General features: G+C 34.6%; 1 protein-coding gene across 2 annotated transcripts; it reads left to right on the forward strand.

Annotated features, from left to right (window-relative positions):
• The first annotated feature begins 5121 nt into the window (after positions 1-5121).
• LOC113278231 lies at positions 5122-9057 on the forward strand. 2 transcript variants are annotated; one of them, XM_026527135.1, is made up of 4 exons: positions 5122-5339; positions 5756-7544; positions 7720-8051; positions 8665-9057. In XM_026527135.1, exons 2-3 carry the CDS (start codon positions 5801-5803, stop codon positions 8019-8021), a joined length of 2046 nt encoding a protein of 681 aa, XP_026382920.1. In that variant the 5' UTR covers positions 5122-5339; positions 5756-5800; the 3' UTR covers positions 8022-8051; positions 8665-9057. The 2 variants fall into 2 exon arrangements, with proteins under 2 accessions (XP_026382920.1, XP_026382916.1); XM_026527131.1 differs by having other exon boundaries at positions 7720-8017.
• The last annotated feature ends 14367 nt before the right edge of the window (positions 9058-23424 follow it).

Consider the following 23424-nt stretch of genomic DNA (forward strand, 5'->3'; position numbering starts at 1 on the left):
AGAGACTTCTTGGATTCTAATGGCATTTCAGTTAAACTGCCATTTATCTAATAAATAGGATTCCTACCAAACTATTGGATTATAAATGTCCTTATGCAGTGTTATTTGATAAACAACCTGATTACTCATTTCTGGAGGTCTTTGGATGCTTATGTCTTCCAAACACTCTACAATAGGCAAGACAAGCTAAGCCTTATATTAGTGCCTTATGTCTTTTTTGGATATAGTCCTTTCCATAAAGGTTAGATATGTTATGATTGAAAAAGCGGGGGTCTAACAACCTCACCAAATATTTCGCATAGCAATCTGTATGCACTAACTCCAATATACTTTCAAGAGAATCAACTAGACACTATTTTTTTTGTTACTGGTAACGATAATTTTACACACTTTCCACCTCATTCAATGCAAACTAGATCCAAGTATGTATTTGCAAACCAAATTTTTAGGATCAGATTTTATTGCCATCTCATACATTAATCATCATATTCCTATAGCTTACATTGCAACCTTAGAATCTCTCGAAGTACCAAAAACTTTCAAACAAGATGCAAAAAGGCTAAAATGGGTTCAAGCCATGAAAGGTGAATATGAGGCTCTTCGTGGAAATAATACATGGATTGAAGTTCCTTACAACCCTGGTATGAATGTTCTAGGGTCTAAATGGGTTTTTAAGATAAAACTTACAACAGATGGTACTTTAAAGAGACACAAAGCAAGATTAGTTGTTCAAGGTTTTAAAGAAATTAATAGTGTTGATTACGAAGAAAATTTTATTCCTGAAAATAAAATTATTGAAAGAAGAAACAAATGTGCCTACAATGTAGATTCATAAGTCATATAAAGATTGGTTGATTTGTTTTTATTGATTTTCTTAGGAGAAATCCACAAAAATTAGTTAAAAATTTTGAAAAATCTATGTAAAAATAGAAGAGGTATGAAAAAAAGCTGAGGCCGAGAAAGAAATGAGTTGAGAGGAAAGAGAATTCTAATTTAAAATTTAAATTGGAAGATCAATAGGTAAAAGAGGTTTATGTGCTTCAAAAAAAGAAAAGAGAGGTTTATGTTTTTCTCCTTTGGATCTTTTGAGATGGAGTTTGACGGATTTATCCTTAAATTATTTATTTTCTGATTTTATTTTATTTTTATGTGTATATATTTTTTTAGAAGGGACCCAAAAGAGATCTTTGCTTTGATTGAACCACGTTTTTGTTTAGCCGAAAATTTGAGAATCTCTTTGTGTCGCTAGCTCAATCAGGGCTTCAAAGGAGATCAGGGAGCTTGACCTATATTAATAATTTTGCATTGAATACACAAAATCAACTTATAAAAATTATATAAATTAACCATGCACATTTGTTTTATAGATAAAAAGGCTAAAAAGAGGCGCCTCAAACCGCATTCAGAACCTGAGAATTGGTGCTGCCTAGCAGACTACCAGATATCTCATGGATAGTAGTTACAACATTTAGATCTATATTTGCATTGTCTCCCTGATGGTGACTTAAATTTAAAGAGTAATTACTGCCGCATATGTTTTGGATTAGGTTTGTTACTGAAAATTGGTCCCATGACCTATCCGAATTAAATTTTATGCTAAGTTTAGCAAGGTTTACTCCCAAGAAATTATCCCTGTCGTTGGTTGTGCTCCAAGTGCCAATTTCGAATACTTCATTTCCGTCATATTCTGAAGAAAAACGATCTCCCACCTTAACTGCATACATGTTCCTGATCAGCTTAATTATTTGGCAGGAGTTGGATTCAAAGTCCATTCTGCTTCCTAACGCAACTGCCCAGTTGTAAGCATCCAGGGCCGCCCTTTCTTTTAATTCGTCATTGGAACCTTGACCAAGCACTGCTTCTTTTGCTCCCATGCAGTTTCCTGTGTGATCAAAGAGAATTAATACCGTTCCATGTTTCCCTGTGGTAGGTTCTAGGAAAGTTGCCACATTTATTTTTAGAGTAAAGATGATAGGATTTGCCCATTTAGGCCTGTATTCAATGATCTGATTTGCGGCCTCTTCTTTGGTATACAAGGCATTCATGACACTGTTCTTTTTTCTATCCATGACAGCTTTTTAGGTATTAATGTAGTGAATGATATCCTTTGCTATTCTGGCCGCATTTGGCTTTTTCTTTTCGAAAACCAGATTACATCTGGCTTTAAGATGTGCCATATAACAGTAATACACATAGAAATCCATCCCATTGGAAAGTCCCTGTGTGTATTCTTATTTAGGAGATTTGATAGCCAATCATGGAAATCATCTTTGTTGCCGTAAACAATATTTGGTTCCAAAAATAGCTCTCTCCACACCTGATGAGAAAGAGGACAGTGCATGAAGAGGTGTGAGATGGACTCCTCTTGGCAGTTACATATTTTACATATTTTGTCGATGTAGTACAGGTGTTTTCCCATTCTTTCACCAGTTGGGATAATGGAGTGCGCTGCTTTCCAGAGAAAGACTTTGATGGAAGGGGAAACTGCTAGCTGCCAGATGGCTATCCAGGTTTTAGTTTCTGGCCCAGGATGACTATTATGGGTTAGTTTCTTGTAGAGAGATTTCACTGTGAAGTTTCCTCCCTTTGTCAAAGGTCATGTGACTTTATCATCCTGACCGACATTTATATTAGTTTGCATTATTTTCCTGGCAATTTGATCAGTAACTAGGGTATAGATTAGAGTTCTATCCCATTGCTGATTTCCATCAATGAGATCAGTAACTCTTTTTATATTTGGTGGACAAGAAGTAGGTCTACATATTGGAGAATCTAAATTTTTTACCCAACTGTCCTTCCAAATATTGATGTTGTTACCATTAACTATGCACATTGAATCAAAATTTGAGTCATAAGTTGAATAATATTTATATGTGGTCTTTGAATATTTGCAATAACATGTCCAATCATTGGCAAACATGACTATCACTATATGTAATAACAAACCTAGGAAAATAACTCAAAAAAAAATGATATCCAACTGGTAATATTTTCCGATTTATCACATTTGGTTAAACTAAACATGAAGAAAAAAAAATCCTAGATAAAGGAGCTAAAAGTTGCAGTAGATAGCCCGTATTTCCTAGATGATGAATTTTCAGTTTCTAATTTCCACAATGAGTTCCTCAGAAAACAATTAAAAAAAATTAACATATTGCTAAGAAAGTTCTATTTGAAATTCAAATTATGAAATATCTTTTCTAATTTCAAATAAAAATTTATTTAAAATTATGATAGGGAAAACAAACCTCGCGTCATTAGCGGAGATTTAGAAATAATTAGGGGCGACATATAAGACAAAATAGGATCACCCAAACCTAAAGACAAGACACCCCTTATCAATTTTTTTTGGAAATGGCAAAAATGCCCTCCATAATCAGTAGACAACTACAATCGGTAGTTTATATTGATGTATGTTGGTTTGTGTTACAAAAATTATAATCGGTAGTTAAAATGGTAATTTCGTGATGTTAATTTTCTATCAGTTATGGTAGTAGTCCGAAGTTCAAAATTTCAAAAACCAATGGAATTTTGAGTTTCTCTATTTTCAGAATCGGTAGACTTGGGACGTTTATTATCTACCGATTGTACAATCGGTAGTCTAGTGATGTTAATTTTCTACCGATTATGGTAGTAGTCCCAAATTCAAAATTTTCAAAAACCAATGGAATTTTGAGTTTCTCTATTTTCACAATCGGTAGACTCGGGACGTTTATTATCTACCGATTGTACAATCGGTAGTCTCGTGATGTTCATTATCTAACGATTGTGCTAGTAGCACCAAATTCAAAATTTTCAAAAACCAATGGAATTTTGAGTTTTTCTATTTTCACAGTCGGTAAACTCGGGACGTTTATTATCTACCGATTGTACAGTCGGTAGTCTCGTGATGTTCATTATCTACCTATTGTGCTAGTAGCCCCAAATTCAATTTTTTTGAAAACCAATGGAATTTTTAGTTTCTAATTTTCACCATCGGTAGACTCGGGATGTTTATTATCTACCGATTGTACAGTCGGTAGTCTCGTGATGTTCATTATCTACCTATTATGCTAGTAGCTTCAAATTCAAATTTTTTGAAAACCAATGGAATTTTTAGTTTCTCATTTTCATAATCGGTAGGCTCGAGATGTTTATTATCTAATGATTGTACAATCGGTAGTCTCATGATGTTCTACCGATAGTGCTAGTAGCCCCAAATTCAAAATTTTCAAAAAACAATGAAATTTTGAGTTTCTCTATTTGCACAATCGGTAATTTCGTGATGTTTATTTCCTATCGTGATGTTATTTATCTACCGATTGTGGTAGTAGTCCAAAATTCAAAATTTTCAAAATCAATGGAATTTTGGATTTCTCGAAGAAGAAAAGAACGTACTCACAATCGGTAGATAAAAAAATAATACTAAACTACCGATTATGAAGGGACATATAAGTATTTTCATCCTATTTTATTTTATATGTCGCCCCTAATTCTTTCCGAATCACCCCTAATGACGAGAGGAAAACAAAACATATATAAAAACAATATCTCAATAGAATCGAAAAAATAATTAAATATACCTGCAATATATGTTCATAAGTCCCATGAAGATTAGACGCAGTTTCATGATGTTCATTACATGCATACAAAAATAGAATATTTTACAAAAATAGAATATTTTTAATCGTCGTTTGACTTTGAATTAGACGACATATTTTTAGGTTATGTTTTTATTGATCGAACATTTTGATCGACCTGCCTCAAATTATTTTCACTTTCTTTTTTTCATGCGTTGTTTATTTTGTTTTCGTTTTTGTAATAGAACGTTAAACTTCCATAAGTACTAAAAACTAGTATTAGTTTTGCTACGACAGATACTAATCTAAAAATTGAATAGTGAGGGATCCCATTATTTTATACAGATTGGTACCAGCCCATCAAAAAACGGCACCCCTTTAGCAATTATCCCAATCAAACTTTTCCCTTTATTAAAGTTTTGAGAAGTAACCGGTCAACCCAGTTTCCTCCTCTCTTAGATACTTCGCTCAGAAAAGACGTGGCAATGGGTTGGACAGTCCTGTCGACACATGACACTTACGTTTGACTAGAAACACAACAATATCCGTTGGAGAAAACAAAGTGACTACCGGATCTCCCTCCCTTACCTGCTCTCTCTGATTATCTCCGTACTTCTTCCCCTTCCCTTTTCTAGTGATCTTTATCTCTTTACCCCTTCACTTTTTTTCCTTTTTCTTGAAGCAATCCCTGATTCCCTTCTCCCTTGGACATATCAAGCAGTAATCTTGTAGCTACAGTGAAATATTTTTCCTTCAAATCCACTCAGAGCTTGGTTTCAAGTAAGTCATTTTATGTGTTTTTGATGGTTTTTCTCATGGAGATGGATAGTTGTAAAATCAGTATAATATAGTGTACTGTTTGCTACATTTGATTTAGACAAATGGGTTTTTTTTTTTTTGTAATCAGAAAAGTGTAATTGAGTTTTTTTTTTTTTCTCACAAAATAACCTCATGGATCTTGTCTGCATGCACCTGCACTACCTTTTACTAATAATGGTAAATCACAGTCTCAGTGTTAACAATAGTGCCACCAAGTATGGGTAGTCTAAGATCCCGATCCGGCGGTAAATAAGTCTGGTGTAATTCTACCCTTGTAAGCTGGTGTGATAAATGAAGATTACACTTGCACTTACCTTTTCAGATTGTGAATGAATTGCATGGTGATTGACCTCATATACTGAACTATATTAATGCAGGACTGGAAAATTAGGTTTGGCAGCAGGACATTCCAATTTAAGCGAATGGATACGCCTGCAGCGGTTACAGACACTCACTATACAGTTGTTGATAAGAAGAAAGGGCGAGTTAGGTGCAATTATTGTGGAAAGGAAGTAAGTGGTTCTACTCGTCTTAAGCAACACTTGGGTGGAATACCTCCTGATGTGTTACCTTGTCTTAAAGTTCCAGAGGATGTGAAGGTACAAATGAAAAACAATCTAATGGGAAGAACAAAAGCAGATGGTAACACCAAATTTCTTAAATCGTTCAAATCGTGTTCCGTAAGGAAGAGGAAGTCCAGCTCCGACGGCCCCTGTAAAGACAACCATGTATCCAGTCAACCCGCCAGTTTGTCAAGGAAGAGAAAGTGCCACATTACAACTGAGTCTGGATTAAAGGACAACGATGAGATGGCACGGAGCTTGATTAATCCCGAACAATTGAATGCAAACACCGTAGGGGAGATTGAAAAACAAGCTGAAGATAAGTCATCTAGACAAATCCAAAGGTGTATAGGCAGATTCTTTTTCGAAAATGGTATAGACTTTAATGCTGTGAACTCGCCTACTTTCCAGAAAATGATGCATGCTTCTGCTGGACATGGATCCACGTTGTATAAGGTGCCCAGCTGTAATGATTTAAAGGGGTGGATTCTGCAGGAAGAACTGAAGGCATCACAAGAGTATGTGCGAGGAGTTGTGCACTCATGGGGAACCACTGGATGTAGTATTTTGTTGGATGGGTGGATCGATGGAAAAGGGAGAAACTTGATTAATTTTGTGGTTGATAGCCCACGGGGTCCTGTATTTATGAAGTCTGCCGATGTGACAGATATCATAGGAGATGTGGTTGCCATGATCACATTGTTAAGTGGGGTTATTGAGGAGGTTGGGGTACAGAATGTTGTTCAAATTGTCTCATATACTACTCTTGGTTCACTGAGCGCAGTGGGGAAAAAGTTGACAGAGAAATACGAGACTATATCTTGGACTATTTGTGCGGCTCATTGCATAGGCCTCATCTTGGAGAAGATAGGATTGCTGGATCCTTGGAGAGGTGTACTTGATAAGGCAAAGGATATTACTAAGTTCATTTACACTCATGAGACAGTTTTGAAGCTTATGACGAAACACACTTCTGGGGTGGAGCTAGTCAGTTCCAGGAGGATTAAGTCACTGACGCCATTTCTAATACTGGAGAGAATTGAGTCTCAAAAGAATAATTTGAAGATCATGTTTAGTTCGTTAGAATGGAAGAGCTCAGCCTTAGCTTCAACAGCTGAAGGGACGCGTGTGACTGATTTAGTCACTGGAGATAAGTCTTTCTGGATTGAAGCCCAGATGCTTTTGAAGGGAAGTCTTCCACTCATACGTGCTCTGCATCTAATTAGCGGAGGAGATAGTAAACCCCAGTTGGGATACATATATGAAACAATGGACCAAGTAAAAGAGACGATTAAAGAGGAGTATGAAGATGAGAAAACTAAATATCAGCCTTTCTGGACAGTAATTGATGAGATCTGGTCTAACCAACTCCATAGCCCTATCCATTCTGTTGCTTGCATTTTGAATCCGACTCTTCTTTACTCATCTGAGGACGTTGATGATGATGATGAGATCAAGGATGGGCTTTCGCGCTGCATTGAGGGAATCGTAAAGGATAAGCGTGCCCGAGATTTAATATTATTACAGTTAGATGACTATTTAGTGGCTAGTGGTGCTTTTGGCGAGGGGATTGCTATTGATCAAAAAACAAAGCTTTCTCCAGGTTAGAAAATTCCCAACTCTTCTTTTCTTATTATGGGTTCAGTTCTATTTTTCTCTTGGTTAGTCTTAGGATAATAAAAACATCTTCTAACAGACAGTTCACTAGTCACTACTAGCAATTCCTCAGATATTTAGTTGTATTGGATATTGAATTGCGATTGCTTCTCTGCATGTAGTGAAGTGGTGGTCCTTGTATGGAGGTCATTGCCCTGAATTGCAAAGTTTTGCCATGAGAATTTTAAGTCAGACGTGTACCGGTGCCTCAAGATATGGTCTGAAAAGGAGTCTATCTGAGCAACTACATATGAACGGAAGGAACCCTGTAGAGCAAAAACAGTTGACTGACCTTACATATGTTCATCATAATCTTCGGTTGCAAAATGCTGTATCTATTTCAAACACAGATTACAGAGATATATTTCTTGAAGAGATGGATCTAATGGTGAATGGGTTGGTCGAGGAGACGTTGAAAGAGTAAGCAGCTTAACTAAATGGTTACTAAATTGAGGTATATGAATCTTTGGTAGGCTAAAGCTTGTGGTAATACACATATACATAATTATTCTAATATATAATTGCAGCATCTGCATTACTTTTAACTCGGAATCAGATTATATGAGCACTCGTATAATGCTGAATTGCTGATATCAAGTGATTTCGATGTTTCTATCAGTTGCATTATGTGAATCTACAAGTCATTCGTTATTTAACTGTTCAGTTCATAGAATTCACAGTTTTGCCTTGTCATTGACTCGCTTAGTTTCTGCTGCTCTTTTGTCTGACTAGCACGATCACTGGAACATTGTTTTTGATAAGAGATTTGAATTTGATATCCTTTGGACTGGTCTAAATTAGGAACTGCAGTTTGCTGGTTGTTCTGGAAAGCTTGATGTGAGCCAGTTTTTTCTATTAAAAGATTTTTGATTTTGATGAATATATATGTTCTTGATATTCATCAATGGTTTATACCCACTTTTGATACTCTAGTTGATGAGATTAAGGTACCATCTCACATTCAACAGGATGCTAGTACAAGAAATCCTTTCATATACTGTCTTCAAGAATGCATTCCACGAGAACTTCAACTTTGACATTGGTTTGATTCTGGTGTCTTGCTGCAGGATCTGTGATTAGGTGCAAATCCAAATCCTCTTCTGGTTTTTTCCCCTTGCATTGAAGCTGCAGAAGCCATATACCGGAGTGTAACATGTCAGAAGTTCTTTTTGCTGGAGACGAAAGAGATCAGTTTTGTCGCTTTTTACTCGGCCTCAGTTTGCGGAGTTACATCCCTCAAGGGTCTCTTCTTCACTGTTGTAACATGTTTAAAACTCAAAACCACCATCTGTTGTAGATTTATCGAACTGGCCTAACTTTTTTGGCTGATGGACTTGCTCTGTTTGCTAGAACAGGCATTAGCTTCTACATTTAATGGAGTTCTTAGTGGTCCTTAGAGCTGTCTACTGATCCAATGACACTTGGTCATAATTACATGGATCACCAAAATCAAAATTAGATATTAAACTTGAAATATTTCTCAGCCTAATAGCCAGGTGTCCTGACCTCCTTGTCTGTAGTCAGAATTCGGAACCAAAAAGAAGCGGTGGTTACTTTGCATTAGCAAGTTAAAGATGCTTAGCCCAGACATCACCAAGAAATAAAGATATGCTGAAGAAGACTAGAACATAGACTATTGATGAAGGTTTAGCCATGGAATTGAAAGTTGGTGGTAGATGCTGTGAATTCTTTCAACATCGACTATTTTATTTACAGTCTTCACCTCATGGCAACTGTATCATGTGCTAAAAGAGAGAAATAAGGTTGCTGATATTCTTTCAAACTTGCAAGTTAGATCGACTAGTTACTGGATTACCGCCCCTCCTGGCATTATCTATGATCAATTGCAGGAGGATGCAAGCAAGACATGTAATCACTTAATTCTTGAAATGAGTACATTGAAAATGAGCATAATTTATACTCGAATTGAAAATGTGTACGACTTCGTACCAATTCTACCAATTCTTAGAGTATGATTCATACTCAATTTGAGAATGACTATGATTTCATATTCAATCTTAACCAGAGTATGAATTTAAATCGTGTTTTATAAATGTCTACATAAACCTATTCTTAATGGAGAAAATGTCAACTTATATGTGTACTTTTTATATGAGCACTCGTATAAAGCGGTTCGTTTTGTGTATTGTCTGGAATCGATTTATGTGTGTGTATCGTGCTTCCCGATTTTTACAATCGCACGATGTGGTAAGCAATATGCACCGATTCTTGTTGTTCTACGTGAATTAAAACATCAACCTAGAATCGGTCTACAGCTACATGAACATCCACCGATTCTCGGTTGATTTTTGTCAAAGAATTCCTTGTTTCGATGATGAATTAACGTTTGTTGATTTCAAGGTTAACTTGATTATCATCTATTAATCACACGAATCAACACTAATTAATCACGGATAAATTAGCAACTAAAGCTAAGGGGTTTTCCATTTTACTTTAAAATGTCTTATTTTTTGCACGTAGTAATAGGCCCCAAATAATTCACCTAGGCCCAAAACAAGGCAGTTTTAAAAAAACAAAAATGTAAAGAAATTAATGAAGGAGAATTCCATGTAACCGAAATAATGCTTTTAAGAAGATATAATCCTAACCTTAAGAAAAGACAACCATTCCATAATTTTCGTGTAAGATTTAAATACCAGTCCTTTTTTTTTGAGTCTTTAATAGGAGAAAAGAAATGAATTTTGAGGAGGGAAACATATTAGCTACTCCCTCCGTTCTACTTTACTTGCCTAAATTATGTTTTTTTTTTACAAAATTGTATCAAAAACTTGGTATATTTTCCACTAAAATTTTCTAATTATCAAGAAAGAAACAAAAAGTAGGATATGAAAACTAGTATATTAAACAAACAATTTGGAAGATCGATGGTTTATGTGCAAGTAATTTGAATTTCTTTCAAGTTTTTGCAAAATTCAAATTAGGCAAGTAAACTTGGACGGAGGGAGTAAATTATACTCCGTATGTGGTCAAAGTCAAGCGAATAAAATAACACTAATTACTTTTCTAGTTACCCAACCTACCCTCATCTTCCCTTCACCGTTGAAAGATTAAAAGATAGAAATGGCTGGACGTAGAGATCTTTCAGAACTTTACATTTTACAACTAGGTTGCTAATTAATAACTAAATATTTGTTGAAGTATGACGCTAATGGTCAGGTAGGATTGCTTTTCCGAAATCTTTTTACTGAAAATGTCAATAAGGCGAATCTTCAACTAAATTTTGATTTTTCAAGTCAATCTAGGAAATACATAATCCCTCTGTCATGCACGACCTTGATCAATACAATGGGTGGAGATAGAATAACAAAAATGACACGCAGAGCTTACTAACCTCTACACTCAATTGAGCGCAGCCTCAGATTAAATTTATCATTCCATACCCTGATAAGATTAGAGATAGTGATAAAAGATTCATTGAAATATTTGTGAAGGTTCGATTTTCAAATTAATTTTTTGAGGATAAAAGAAAGAAAAATCAATTCAAAGTTGATTTTAAGATTTAAAAAAAATAACCAAGACACGGGATTCCACTATTACACATGAATGAATGAATAAATGCTGGTAAACAAAGTATAACCTATCAAATAGTTTTAAAAAATAACCAAAACTCTAATTATATTTTAAGTCCTTTATTTCTTAATTTACAAATAATCAGGCATATTCTCAAATATTAATTGTATTTCCTAAGCATAGATTATCAATTGATTAAATAAAGTGTAACCTATCAAATTTAGTCACAAGTAAATAAGAAAATTAAGTAAACAATTTAAAACTCTACAATAGCAGTGATTGAGTGAATTAAAAAATAAAAATTAGAGAAAATAAAATAGTTACCAATTATTCATGTGTAAATAGCTTCCTCCATTGCCTTGATTACGCGAGAATTAGCTCATCATAACCGAAACACACTCAACATATGAATTCATTGCTCAGCAGGTGTCACGGATAACGAAATGGGAGAAAAAATGATTAAAACCGGGTTTGTAACACTTATATGTGTTACAGACTAACTGTTACATAGAACGATGAAAGCAATGTGTCACTGTCACTGTAGCTAAACATCATTTTTCTAGCATCTAGTGTTCTTCGTGCTCTTCATAACAGCAGAAAACTATTCTCTGCAACTCAATCAACCCGACTCTGTTAATGCTCTAAACCTCTCCCAAACTCTCTAATTCCTCGGACCTCCGAGCAGTCTTTATATACATAGTAGCACCATCAAATATCAATCATAACTCCATAGAAATATCCATTAATGTTTTTCATCCCCTGAAATATTTTCTTCCCCATTTTAAGTAATTATTTCATTTTTTTATCTCCTTCACGTGTTTATTCTAGCTCGACACACTCCAGAATGCTACAAACACGCTTTAGACAGAGCCAATCTTCTCTGCAACTTACACAATCAACAGAAAAACGCGTGAATGTCCAGCTCTCCCTTTTTCCTCCACACGATTTCCAGCCAAATTTAACTGATTCTAAGGCCATACCATGCTAGTTTTATCCAATGGAGCAAACCCAATTAATTTCAGCCCTTGAGTCTCCTTAAATCCTCGCTAAAATACGAACCTTAATCTTTGCTTGTGATAAACAAAATTTCCCGTTAATAATCCATTTCAAACGAGGAAAAAGAAGGTGCCCGTTAACCATTCTACTGGGGTATCGTTAATAATTAGTGTACCCCTTATCAAATGAGTACCATTTTTTCAAAATTGGGGTATGTTTAGCAGTTTCTTTTGGGTTCCTTTAGTATATTTTTCGGGTGCCAATAATATTTTTTTGGGTGTCTCCAACATACTTCCGGGGTGCCTGTAGTATATCTTCGGGTGCCTTTAGTATTTTTCTCTAGATGGTGCAAATACAATTTTTCGAGCAACATTCGCCACAAGAGCTTATTTCCTAAAAAAGACTAAAAATGATAAAATGAGCCCAATCTAATGTAGTTATAGGTGAAAATGCGTCGCACTTACGTGGTTATCATACCCACAAGTTCAATACATCATTATCTTAAATAGAGAGAAGAAACCCTAGCTGGGAAACCCTGAAATACCACAGCCTTACACGTATGGAAATACCTACTTAATGATTAGAATTAAAAGAAAGACAAGTTTAACAACTAAACTCTAATGATTGAACAACCCAAAAGACACACGCAGAATTACTAAGGGCTTCCAAAACAGGGACATGACAATACCCCCTTTTTTTGACAATATTTGTTCTCAAAGATTGAACTTAGGGAAATGGATAGTTGGTGAAGAAGACTAGAACATAGCTTAATGATGAAGGTTTAGCCATGGAATTGAAAGTTGGTAGTAGATGCCGTAAATTCTTTCAACATCCGGATCAATAGATGTGATTGAAAGTTGGTGGTAGATGCTGTGAATTCTTTCAACATCGACTATTCATAATGTAGTTTATTTACAGTCTTCACCTCATGGAAACTGTATCATGTGCTAAAGAGAGAAATAAGATTGCAGATATTCTTTCAAACTTGCAATTTAGATCGACTAGTTACTGGATTACCACCCCTCCTGACATTATCTATGATCAATTGCAGGAGGATGCAAGCAAGACGTGTAATCACTTAATTCTTGAAATGAGTACGTTGAAAATGAGCATAATTTATAGTCGGACTGAAAATGTGTATGACTTCGTACCAATTCTTAAATAGAGTATGATTCATACTCAATTTCAGAATGACTATGATTTCATATTCAATCTTAACCCGAGTATGAATTTAAATCGTGTTTTATAAATGTCTACATAAACCTATTCTTAATGGAGAAAATGTCAACTTATCTATGTACTTTTTAACTCGAAATCAGATTATATGAGCACTCGTATAAAGCGATTCGTTTTTTGCATTGTCTGGAATCGGTCTATGTGTGTGTATCGTACTTCCCGATTTTTACAATCGCGCTACGTGGTAAGTAATATGCACCGATTCTTGTTGTTTTACGTGAATTAAATCATCAACCCAGAACCGGTCTACAACTACATGAACATCCACCGATTCTCGGTTGATTTTTGTCAAATAATTCCTTGTTTCAATGATGGTGAATTAACGTTTGTTAATTTCAAGCTTAACTTGATTATCATCTATTAATCACCCGAATTAACACTAATTAATTATGGATAAATTAGCCATTAAAGCTAAGGGGTTTTCCATTTTACTTTAAAATATCTTATTTTTTCACGTAATAATAGACCCACAAATAATTCGCCTAGGCCCAAAACAAGGCAGTTTAAAAAAAAATGTAACGCATTTACAAAGGAGAATTCCATGTAACGGAAATAATGCTTTTAAGAAGATATAATCCTAACTGTAAGAAAAAACAACCATTCCATAATTTTTCGTGTAAGATTTAAATACCAGTCCAAAATTTTTTTTGAGTCTTTAATAGGAGAAAGGAAATGAATTTGAGGAGGGAAACATATTAGCTAAATTATAATCAGTACTAGTATATAACCCGTGCTATGCACAGGGGCTGATGGGAATTGTCCATTGGTGTGGCGGGGCTTTGCCCCGCGACCGTTACCCAAATTTAATTAAACATCTTCAAAAAAATCTTGATTAGTTCGACTATTTTTAATGGATATAAATATTTGATACCTCGAACTACTTATTTAGTAATTAAAATGCTACATGTATAGTTTAAAATGATTTGCAACATGGCGAAAGTATGAATTCTGGATAAGTCTATTATGTATACCTTTGACAACATCAATTAAAAGCATCAAATAAATGTCTTATATATTGTTGTAGCTAAAATTTTGTTTGAATTGTAGCCAAGCGGGAAAGGATTTTCAAACGTCGTTGGTTGATGAATTATCAACCTGTTCACCACTATTCATCCCGCACTATCAAGGAATAATAATTAAAAAGACCAAATTTCTTTTAATTGTTTGGGTCCAATCTAAATTAACGTGAGAACAAAAAGTTAGCTGAAATTAGAAACTACATGTACACTGAAGCATAAATACCATCTAATAGATTAATTATTGTAATGAAATACGTTTAATAAAAATTTCCACGACTTAATCCTAAATTTGATTATCGTCCTTAAATAATTCCAATGAAATTCAATTAATTCAAAATTGCCACGACTTATACTTGAATTTGATTGTCGTCCTTGAAGCCTACATATAAAATTTTATATTCTTTATATTTATGTGTGTAATTTTTCCCATTGTGTGATAATTTCTTTCTGGTTGGATTAATCGATGCTGCTTATTTGTGTTTCTTGTTTTATAATTAAAATTTATGAGTGATTCTTTTCTCGCATATCTTTGTTGTTTCCTAAAAAGAAAAAAAACATCAAAATACCATATACTAACAAACAAAGGTAAATAGGCAATATAAAAATACATGGAGTGCAAAATGCACAAAACTTTCACTTTCTTAGATTAACTGCCAAATTAGGGGCAAAGCTAAATAACAGTTTATTTAAATTAAACTTTTGTTCAATTAAGTATAATAAGTTTATTTTCATATATAAATTTCAATATGATGTGGGTATGCTCAGAAACAACACCAAGTCGCCAACTCACTTGAACTACATAGCCAAGAAATGAAGAAAAACTGTTACATGACCGAATGACCCTCTTCATAGGTTTGTTTTCTATTGCTCCAGCAACAATCATAGCTGATGCACCTTGCTCGAACATTGCATGATCAAAACACCTACATTTTCTGCATATATGCAGGAAAACATACACATAAGATATGTGGATATGTGAAAGAAAAGTTTAAAGAAATCATAGGCAGTTGGGAAAGTTTAACAAACAACTATCTTCTTAGACGATGTTGTGTATAAATTTTCCTTGCTTCCCAAGAAAATATATGTTAATCTGTTTTCTAAGGGGGTAAATTATTCTCAACCTAATCCAAAATATTTGCGCCACCACACACTTATCAGTTTCTTTGTTCATTTTCTCATCAATTTTGCATCCAAAGATGCTTCCCATTGTTCCATCTGTTGGACAAAAAGAGCACATCCAAATTCATTAAGCTAAATTAAGATAATACCTAAAACTTGTCAACAATAAGATAAAAACATTTAGCATATACTCCATCAACTTATTTGACCATTCAACTCCATCAACATGTAAGCTTTTAACTCAAATAAGTCAATACCGTCAATCATTATAGCCTTGATGATGTCTAATCAATGAGTCAATTTGCTAGGAGATCAGATATTTAATGACGGAAAATAGTTCAATTATTTTTCATCTGAATTATCATGATTATCATGAGGCAAACTTAAAACATAGTTGAGAAATCTTGATTTCCTTATAACTATGAACATCTTTCATAGTCCCAAAACTAACACAACATGGCCTTGTCGAATCGGTAGGTAGAATCCAACTATTGGCCGATGTTTGTCACTCGTATTTTCAAGTCAACTGGCTTACATTTTACAAACTTTACAAACCATAGATGAGTAAAGATGAGATCAGTTTGAGGTCTAAGCAGCGCAACCAACAACAGATACCTAATTACAGAGTACTTTAATATCATTTATTTTTGCAACAATTTTCCTTTTACTCCAAAAAAACATCATGACTCCACTCTATTACATCCCTGGTTACTCAGGCAGAATCTCATGAACCATATATAAAAATGCAAAAGAACTAATAGAGCATCAACCGGTGTTATCACGTCAATCCTGGTAAACTGGGGCCCAATCACCAACCCGTGTTATGACATGACCCAGGCTGTCTATTATTAAAAAGCCAAATACAAACAAAACTAAATGAGCCTGTTGCAGAAGGAACAATTGTTGGTTTTGTTGAATGACTAATGTAGAAAAAGATAGAAGATGGTTCTAGACGTTTTAGAGTTTCTATTGGTCATGAATCACGTATCTCCACATGTATTCCAAGAACAATACTTATGTAAAAAAAATTCCAAGAACATGTTTGATATATAGAAAAAAAAAGAATGACTCACATAACTGATGTTAAGTTATTTATACCTTTTTTTACAATGAAATGTAAACCAGGTGTTTCCAAAATTTCATTGATCAAACAAATTTATTCTTGCATGGCTTACTTTGTTCACCAAAGCCCCACATCGATAATTATAACGTAACTTCAATTTATTAAGAACAAAATCTATTCTAAAAATGAATGCTAAAATAAAAAAACTTGGTGCCCCACATCAAATAGTTGTTCTTTGATGTGCGTTTATTTTTCCAATCACATAAATTACTTCCTCTACTCATCAATTCTGCTTTATAGATAAATGCGTACAAACCCCGTGGAATAGAATTTTCAGTAAGATGCCCAATTGTAGTTACAATTTTCTTGATCATGTATTGTATTAGAAGAAACTCAAATTCACATGATGTCCTCCGAGGCTCCAAAAAATTTCAACGGGTCTTTCTGATTCCCATCTTCATATATTAACTGTATTTGATCTCCATAATATTAGAATTGCCATAGTGTAGTCAAAATTTCTGAAAATGGTTCACAATAAATGGATAGAGATCAACAACATCTATAATAATTCACAAAAAGAGTTGAATGGAGTGAAGCTTACCAACTTTGATGCATTTTGCTGATATGATTGTACATAGTTTTGCACGTACTAAACAATTTATGAAGTCTGATCAAGCTAAGACAATGGAATCAATAAGAAAATCTTGTAGGCACAATATGTAAGAAAACAAACTCAAAACCTCTACGTATGTACAGTACCTTGACAACCGATCTCAAACTCAAATGACATACTTTTTTGTTGTTATGTTAGATCACTCAAATATACCAGTAAGCATAATTAGCAATTAGATCTATGCCCATGAAAAACAAATAATAACCATCCAATTTTATCTTGAAAAAGTTATCAAATATATTCCAGAATCAAGAAAAGTTATCAAAGACAATCCAGAATCAAGAACTCATATCATATCCCCAACACTCCCAAACCAGTTAGATCACTCGTATCATATCCCAAACACCCCCAAACAAAAAAAGCTCTCATAAAGTTTTAGAAAAAATGGAAAAATGAGGAACCTCACTAAGTTATATCCTTCATCGAGCCTAAATTTAAGGCGATGACAGTATTTTGTCGGTAGGGTATATGTGCCATCAGATTGCATCTTCATCAGAGTCTGAACTCTCTTTGGAGTCCATGTCTCTCTTCTCTTATGTACCATTATCGGTGGAGAATTTCCTATTTCCTCCACTTATTCTACTTGTATGAACTATTTTTCAACAAATCCATCAAACCAAACAACAAATATATACCTACCAAGTAATATAAGTCTAAATTGTATACACAATTTACCAATGCAATAAATAAACTCAACTTGTACTTAAATCAAGGTTTTGGTATCTCGTTTCCATGATCGTTTGTCTGTGCATTTCGAGTATTTACCTTAGCTTCATCTAGATCTTTGAACTGCCTCTAGTTGCAATCATACTTCAGGCATTTAAAATATTTTTTTTAAAACAAAAATAAAAGAAAATTTTATTTACAATTAAATGCACATTGAACTGCCGTATACACCCTTGTATTTGAGCAAACTTCTTTTTTTGTTTTTTTGACTTTTCTTGTTTGTCTTCTCCACCATCCCACCCTACAAATTAGAACCATCCATTTACTCTTGATTCTTCAGGCGTTGACCCCGATGATTGTATCGACAGAAGTAAATTCTGATCCTGCTCTTACATTAGATGATGCACATGAAGCATAAAAAGTGAGCACCAAATACACTGTGCTTTCTCTTCTTTCACACCATCAAATATTCAAGTCTCTCGTAGAAAGCTCCCATTCACCTATAATTGTATATCAAGAAATTTATCATACAGAACACTCAATTTACGCAATAGTTGCATGGTATAGAATATTCAACACCATCAACTGTGAAAATAAGAAGTTCCCGTTTCCCTTAATTATATTCTCAATCAAGTGTATGTTCCGCAGTCCACGAATTTATTCATTCGTCGTTTTCTACCTCTTCTAAGAATAATTCCCATGATCTTCCAAGAGGCTGCTATAAGAACCATCCTCAATCATGAATGAGAAGGAGGTTCGTATAAGTTATTAACTGACTGCCCAAATTGGATAGTACTGCAAGTATTCCATGGAAGGAGTTCTTTAATTTGACATGGTAGAGCAGAAACTTCTTCATGAAATTAATTCCCTCAAATGATCGAGGTAACCACGTATCAATTAGGATAAAAACTACCCCATGAATCAATATAGAAATGAATCAAAGAGATCGCAGAAGATTAATGACATACTTCCTTAAAAACCTTTAATGAACCCTTATAAACTTTTAACATTAATTTTAAATTTGATTAATGTAGGAATCCCCAGACAAATAAATGAACTAATGTTCCTGATCATAGCAACAATTTAATAATTTCCAAAGTTCTCTATGGGAAACTCACGAAACTTTGCCACAAAACCATCGTTTATCAACGTACAGATAGAGCCGCAACAGGGTCAAACCCGATCAATAATGCAAGCACCAAATACTTCGGCATGTCCTTTTAATATTCTTCCATATATCTCAAACTATTGTTGATTGAGTTGTTACATCTTCAACTACTAAAATGATTTAGAGCTATGGCCTGTTAAATGCCCGCAGTGCAGATTAAGAATAACACATTAAAGTTTGAAGATTCTGTTTGATGAATCGGTAATTGGTAATATGAAGATTATGTTTGATGAATCAGATGAAAGACTACAACTAACGTTCATACCGTTTGTGTACTGGTTTGAATTTTGGATGAATCAATAGATAGAACTACATGACTTAACAATATCAGATGCGGCTTACTATATGACCATGCTTGACATAAAATATATATATAATTATTATTATCATTACCCTTTTGAAATAAACCATTGCTTAAAGAATACCTGTGTATTAAGATTCCGTGCCACTTGAAAACATCATCGGCAGGAACCCTTTTGTAATCTAATTCAAGGAGTCCCTGGTAGTGGTACTTCAGCAAGTTCTTGCAAGAATAGACAACATATTTTTGAATTTGGTTTCGGTTGTGTAGAGTCATTGCATAATAAAATGATTCTTCTAATTAAATTGTTGGACAGAATGAGCTCAAGTGTCACAATCGTTCGATGAATCAAACTATACCACTTGACTCTATTGTCAAAAGATGGAGTTCCGATTTTATATATATAGATATCAAAATATGGAGTTCCGAGTTTATTAAGATACAAAGAACTTACGTGATCATATAACAACCATCTCAAGAAACAGTATTCCGTCGGATGCTACGTCAAAATTGAGTAAATAAAAATACAAGAGGAGAAAATTCCGTCTGCCTACCTGTTAGATGAGTTTACTCTGAAATCACTCCTGGACAACTACTTGTTTGAAATGAGTTATTAAATGGCTTTTCTACTTATGAAGAATTTAAGAAACCTTACTGAAGTCATCTGGATGAACATACTTTTCATGATTCTCATGGGATAATGATCTTTCAAGGCCTAGTAAGCCTCTTAGTCTTTGAAAGGATAGTTCTGCAGTTTTTCAACTATAACTGGTTGCAGCATCTTTTATTAATGGGTTACTACAAAACATGTTTCACACTTTTGGAGTCCAGCAGAAACACGGACACATAGCCAACGATTGGAACACTTTATATAGGGAATGAAGAAAAACAATAATCGATCAAGAAAAATCACCTTGACAGCATGGTTAGCAGCCTTGCTGATACTGCTGGTTTAACACACACCTGCAACCCATTCCTGTCATTCAGGCATAAAATGAAAACAAAATTAGCTTGAACAACAATGAAGCATTAAGTTCTACTATGACTACAAAGAACAAAATTCAAATTTATTCTGTTGGGAATTTATGCAACAATCGCATGCAAATTATTAGTTACCTTGGAAATGGTCAAGGCAGGGCTCCGTTGCTCCTTCAAGATGTCAAGACAGATGCTCCCATTGCTATTGATTTTAGGATGGAATACCTTTATCCTCAAGGCAATCTGCAAAAACATATATAAGTTAAACAACAAATCTTGATTATGAAAAGTTACATTAAACTACCGCGGAGAAACCTACCGCGGACAACATAGACTCTTAATTAAAGGATCATCTTCCAAGCCTCCGTTTATCTTTCAGTCAATCTTCAAGTGGCGTATTACTTCAAATATATGTTGCTAATCTATTCTCGGTAAAGCCTCTGGGTTGTGGGGTGTCACCATTCTAAAATAAAATGCTAAGATTTTCATAGAAAAGCTGTGTTACAACGATACGGGTACGGTATCGGATACAAGATACCAATACGCTACTATGATATACCAACTTGAAAACTAAAATACGGCGGTATGCCATATTCAATATTGATCAGTAGTTTAACATAAATATATTATATATGAGATAGAAACTTAACAAAATACATACATGTGTTTGCATGATTAAAATATAATCTGTGTGATTAACCTCACTGAAGAGAGAAAGTCTGGCTAGGAAGGAAGAAAGTCTAGAGCAAGATCAGTGGATAGATTCGGAACTAATATTTTATCACTGTAGTTAAAACTTTTCATAGAATCTAGTAGAATATCTAAATTTTCGAATATTTAGTCAAAGTTTTCTAACTGAGTTGTATCTTGAAGTATTGGGAGTTTTTGTACGCGTATCCGTGTATATACGTATCGATACGGTTGATTATTTTTTTAAGCGTATCGTTGTAACACAGTAGAAAAGACAGTAAACTGTGTAAATATGCGAAGTCAAAGTTTAACTAAAATATAAATTGGCCTTTAGCACTTCTCCACCCAGTGAAGATTATCCTTTGTTCCCTTAATGCTTATCGGGTTGGGTGGTTCTGGGGGAGATCTAATCCGCGCTGTTTAGACCGTGAGTGTTGTAGACATTTGATGTCCCGTCGCTGTGGCCAGACCGCCTCAGCGCCCTTGTTGCCAAGGGGCTTCGTTCAACCAACTATACCGACATTTCGGCTTTCCATCTCGCTTCCAATCTCCGTACTAATCCTCTTCCCAATGCATTCCCACCATATACATCCCGCCCGACCGATGTTGTCCGATCCGGAACAGCTGCCCAGGCTAAATCCATCGAGCCGCTGTTCTGACCCGGCCACCATCAATATCCGACCAGTCGTTTTCTTTTTTGGGGACTAACTGACCTGCCAACAAGGGATTTACCGCCCTTACTTGCATAGACCTATCCCCGATGAATTGAATTGAATTTTCTTATCTTTGGGGACTAACTGACCTGCCAATAAGAGATTTACCGCCCTTGCTTGCGATGGTGTATTCCCTTTCTTTTTTAGGGGGCTACCTGACCTGTGTCAATAAGAGATTTACTGCCCTTGCTTGCAATGGTTTATCCCTTTATTTATTTTTGGGACCAATGACAGACCCTGCATGACATACTTTATATAATGAAAAATGAAGAGAAAGAAAGACAGAAAAAGTGTAATAATTTAAAAAAAAACAAAAAACAATCATCTGTAATTGAGAAAAAGAAAAGAAGTACACTACCTGTCCCCAAAATTTTGTATTCAGAATCCTATAGGCTATAACACCACTATGCGGACGTCCTTGGGACTGCCCGCACCTCCACCACTGTCACCACCTCCCATACCCACTGTAAGGTGCAGCATATCTGGAAGTTATGTTCTTTTCTACATCAGAACATCAAAAGGCTGGTTATGAGAAGACACGATTGAGATAAAATCAAACAGTCGTGCAAGATTTCTTTTTCGTTCAGTTTTTTTTTTTTTTTTTGAGATAAAATCAACGAAGCATAGTATTACCCGTTTCAGCAAAATTATGTTCTCCATCACGGCTATTTCTTATTAAGAAAGAAATTGTACTCCCTCCGTTCCTAATTAATAGGCTTGTTTTGTTTTTAGAGAAAATTAAGGAAATTAAGAGAACTAATCATTAAAAATGGTCTTCATGACACTAGTCAATAAAAGAAGTGAAGCGAAATGGTCCCATGACAAGTAAAGTGAAATGGTCCACATGACACTTGTTATCAAAAGAAGTTAAAGAAAAGTGGTCCCAAAAAACTAAAGTAACATTTGACTTTCCCAATTAGGAAACCGGCCTATTTTTTGAAACATCTATTTATAGAAACCAGCTTATTATTTAGGAACGGAGGAAGTAGTAAATATTCATAAGCAGAATTTCAAATTATTAGATAGGCTTAACTGATCAAACTCCCATTAAATCAAGTAATCCTGGAAAGGTAGATAAGCTCAATTCAGTAAAAGCACGTCTCTGCAAACAAAATTTATATAAGAAATAAATTATGTAAAGCTACTTTTGCCAATTTTACATTCAATCAAGTTGTGCAAAATCTAACGGCACCTCGAACCATATATTGATGCATGATGGTATAAAATTGGAAACTACAAAAATCAAATTCTAAACCAAATAGAAACTTATACTAAACTAGTTATGAAGAAAAAATAAATTATGGCTGACAAAACATAGAATCATACCATGAAAAAATCTCAATTTAGCTTTGTGATCTTGATCCATCGCAATACAGAGACATGTAAGAGGCCGAAGCGGGAGAGGTTTGATTTCCCACAATGAAGAATTGTATAACATACTGCGAACAGAAAAAACACAAACCTCAGTTAGAAAAACAAAACAAAAAAACGAAATCAAACTGGACTGGGAAAGAAGTTACGCACGAATTATTTTTATATGGAATGAAAAAATATGATGGGGAAAAAAACACAGAAATAGTATCTTAAAATAGAAAAGTTTCAGAAATATTATTTTCTTTAAAATGGAAGTAATCACCATTAATACCAATGATAAGAATTCATAAACCCGTATAT

This window comes from Papaver somniferum, chromosome 1 (genome assembly GCF_003573695.1).
Source record: "Papaver somniferum cultivar HN1 chromosome 1, ASM357369v1, whole genome shotgun sequence".
NCBI lineage: Eukaryota > Viridiplantae > Streptophyta > Magnoliopsida > Ranunculales > Papaveraceae > Papaver > Papaver somniferum.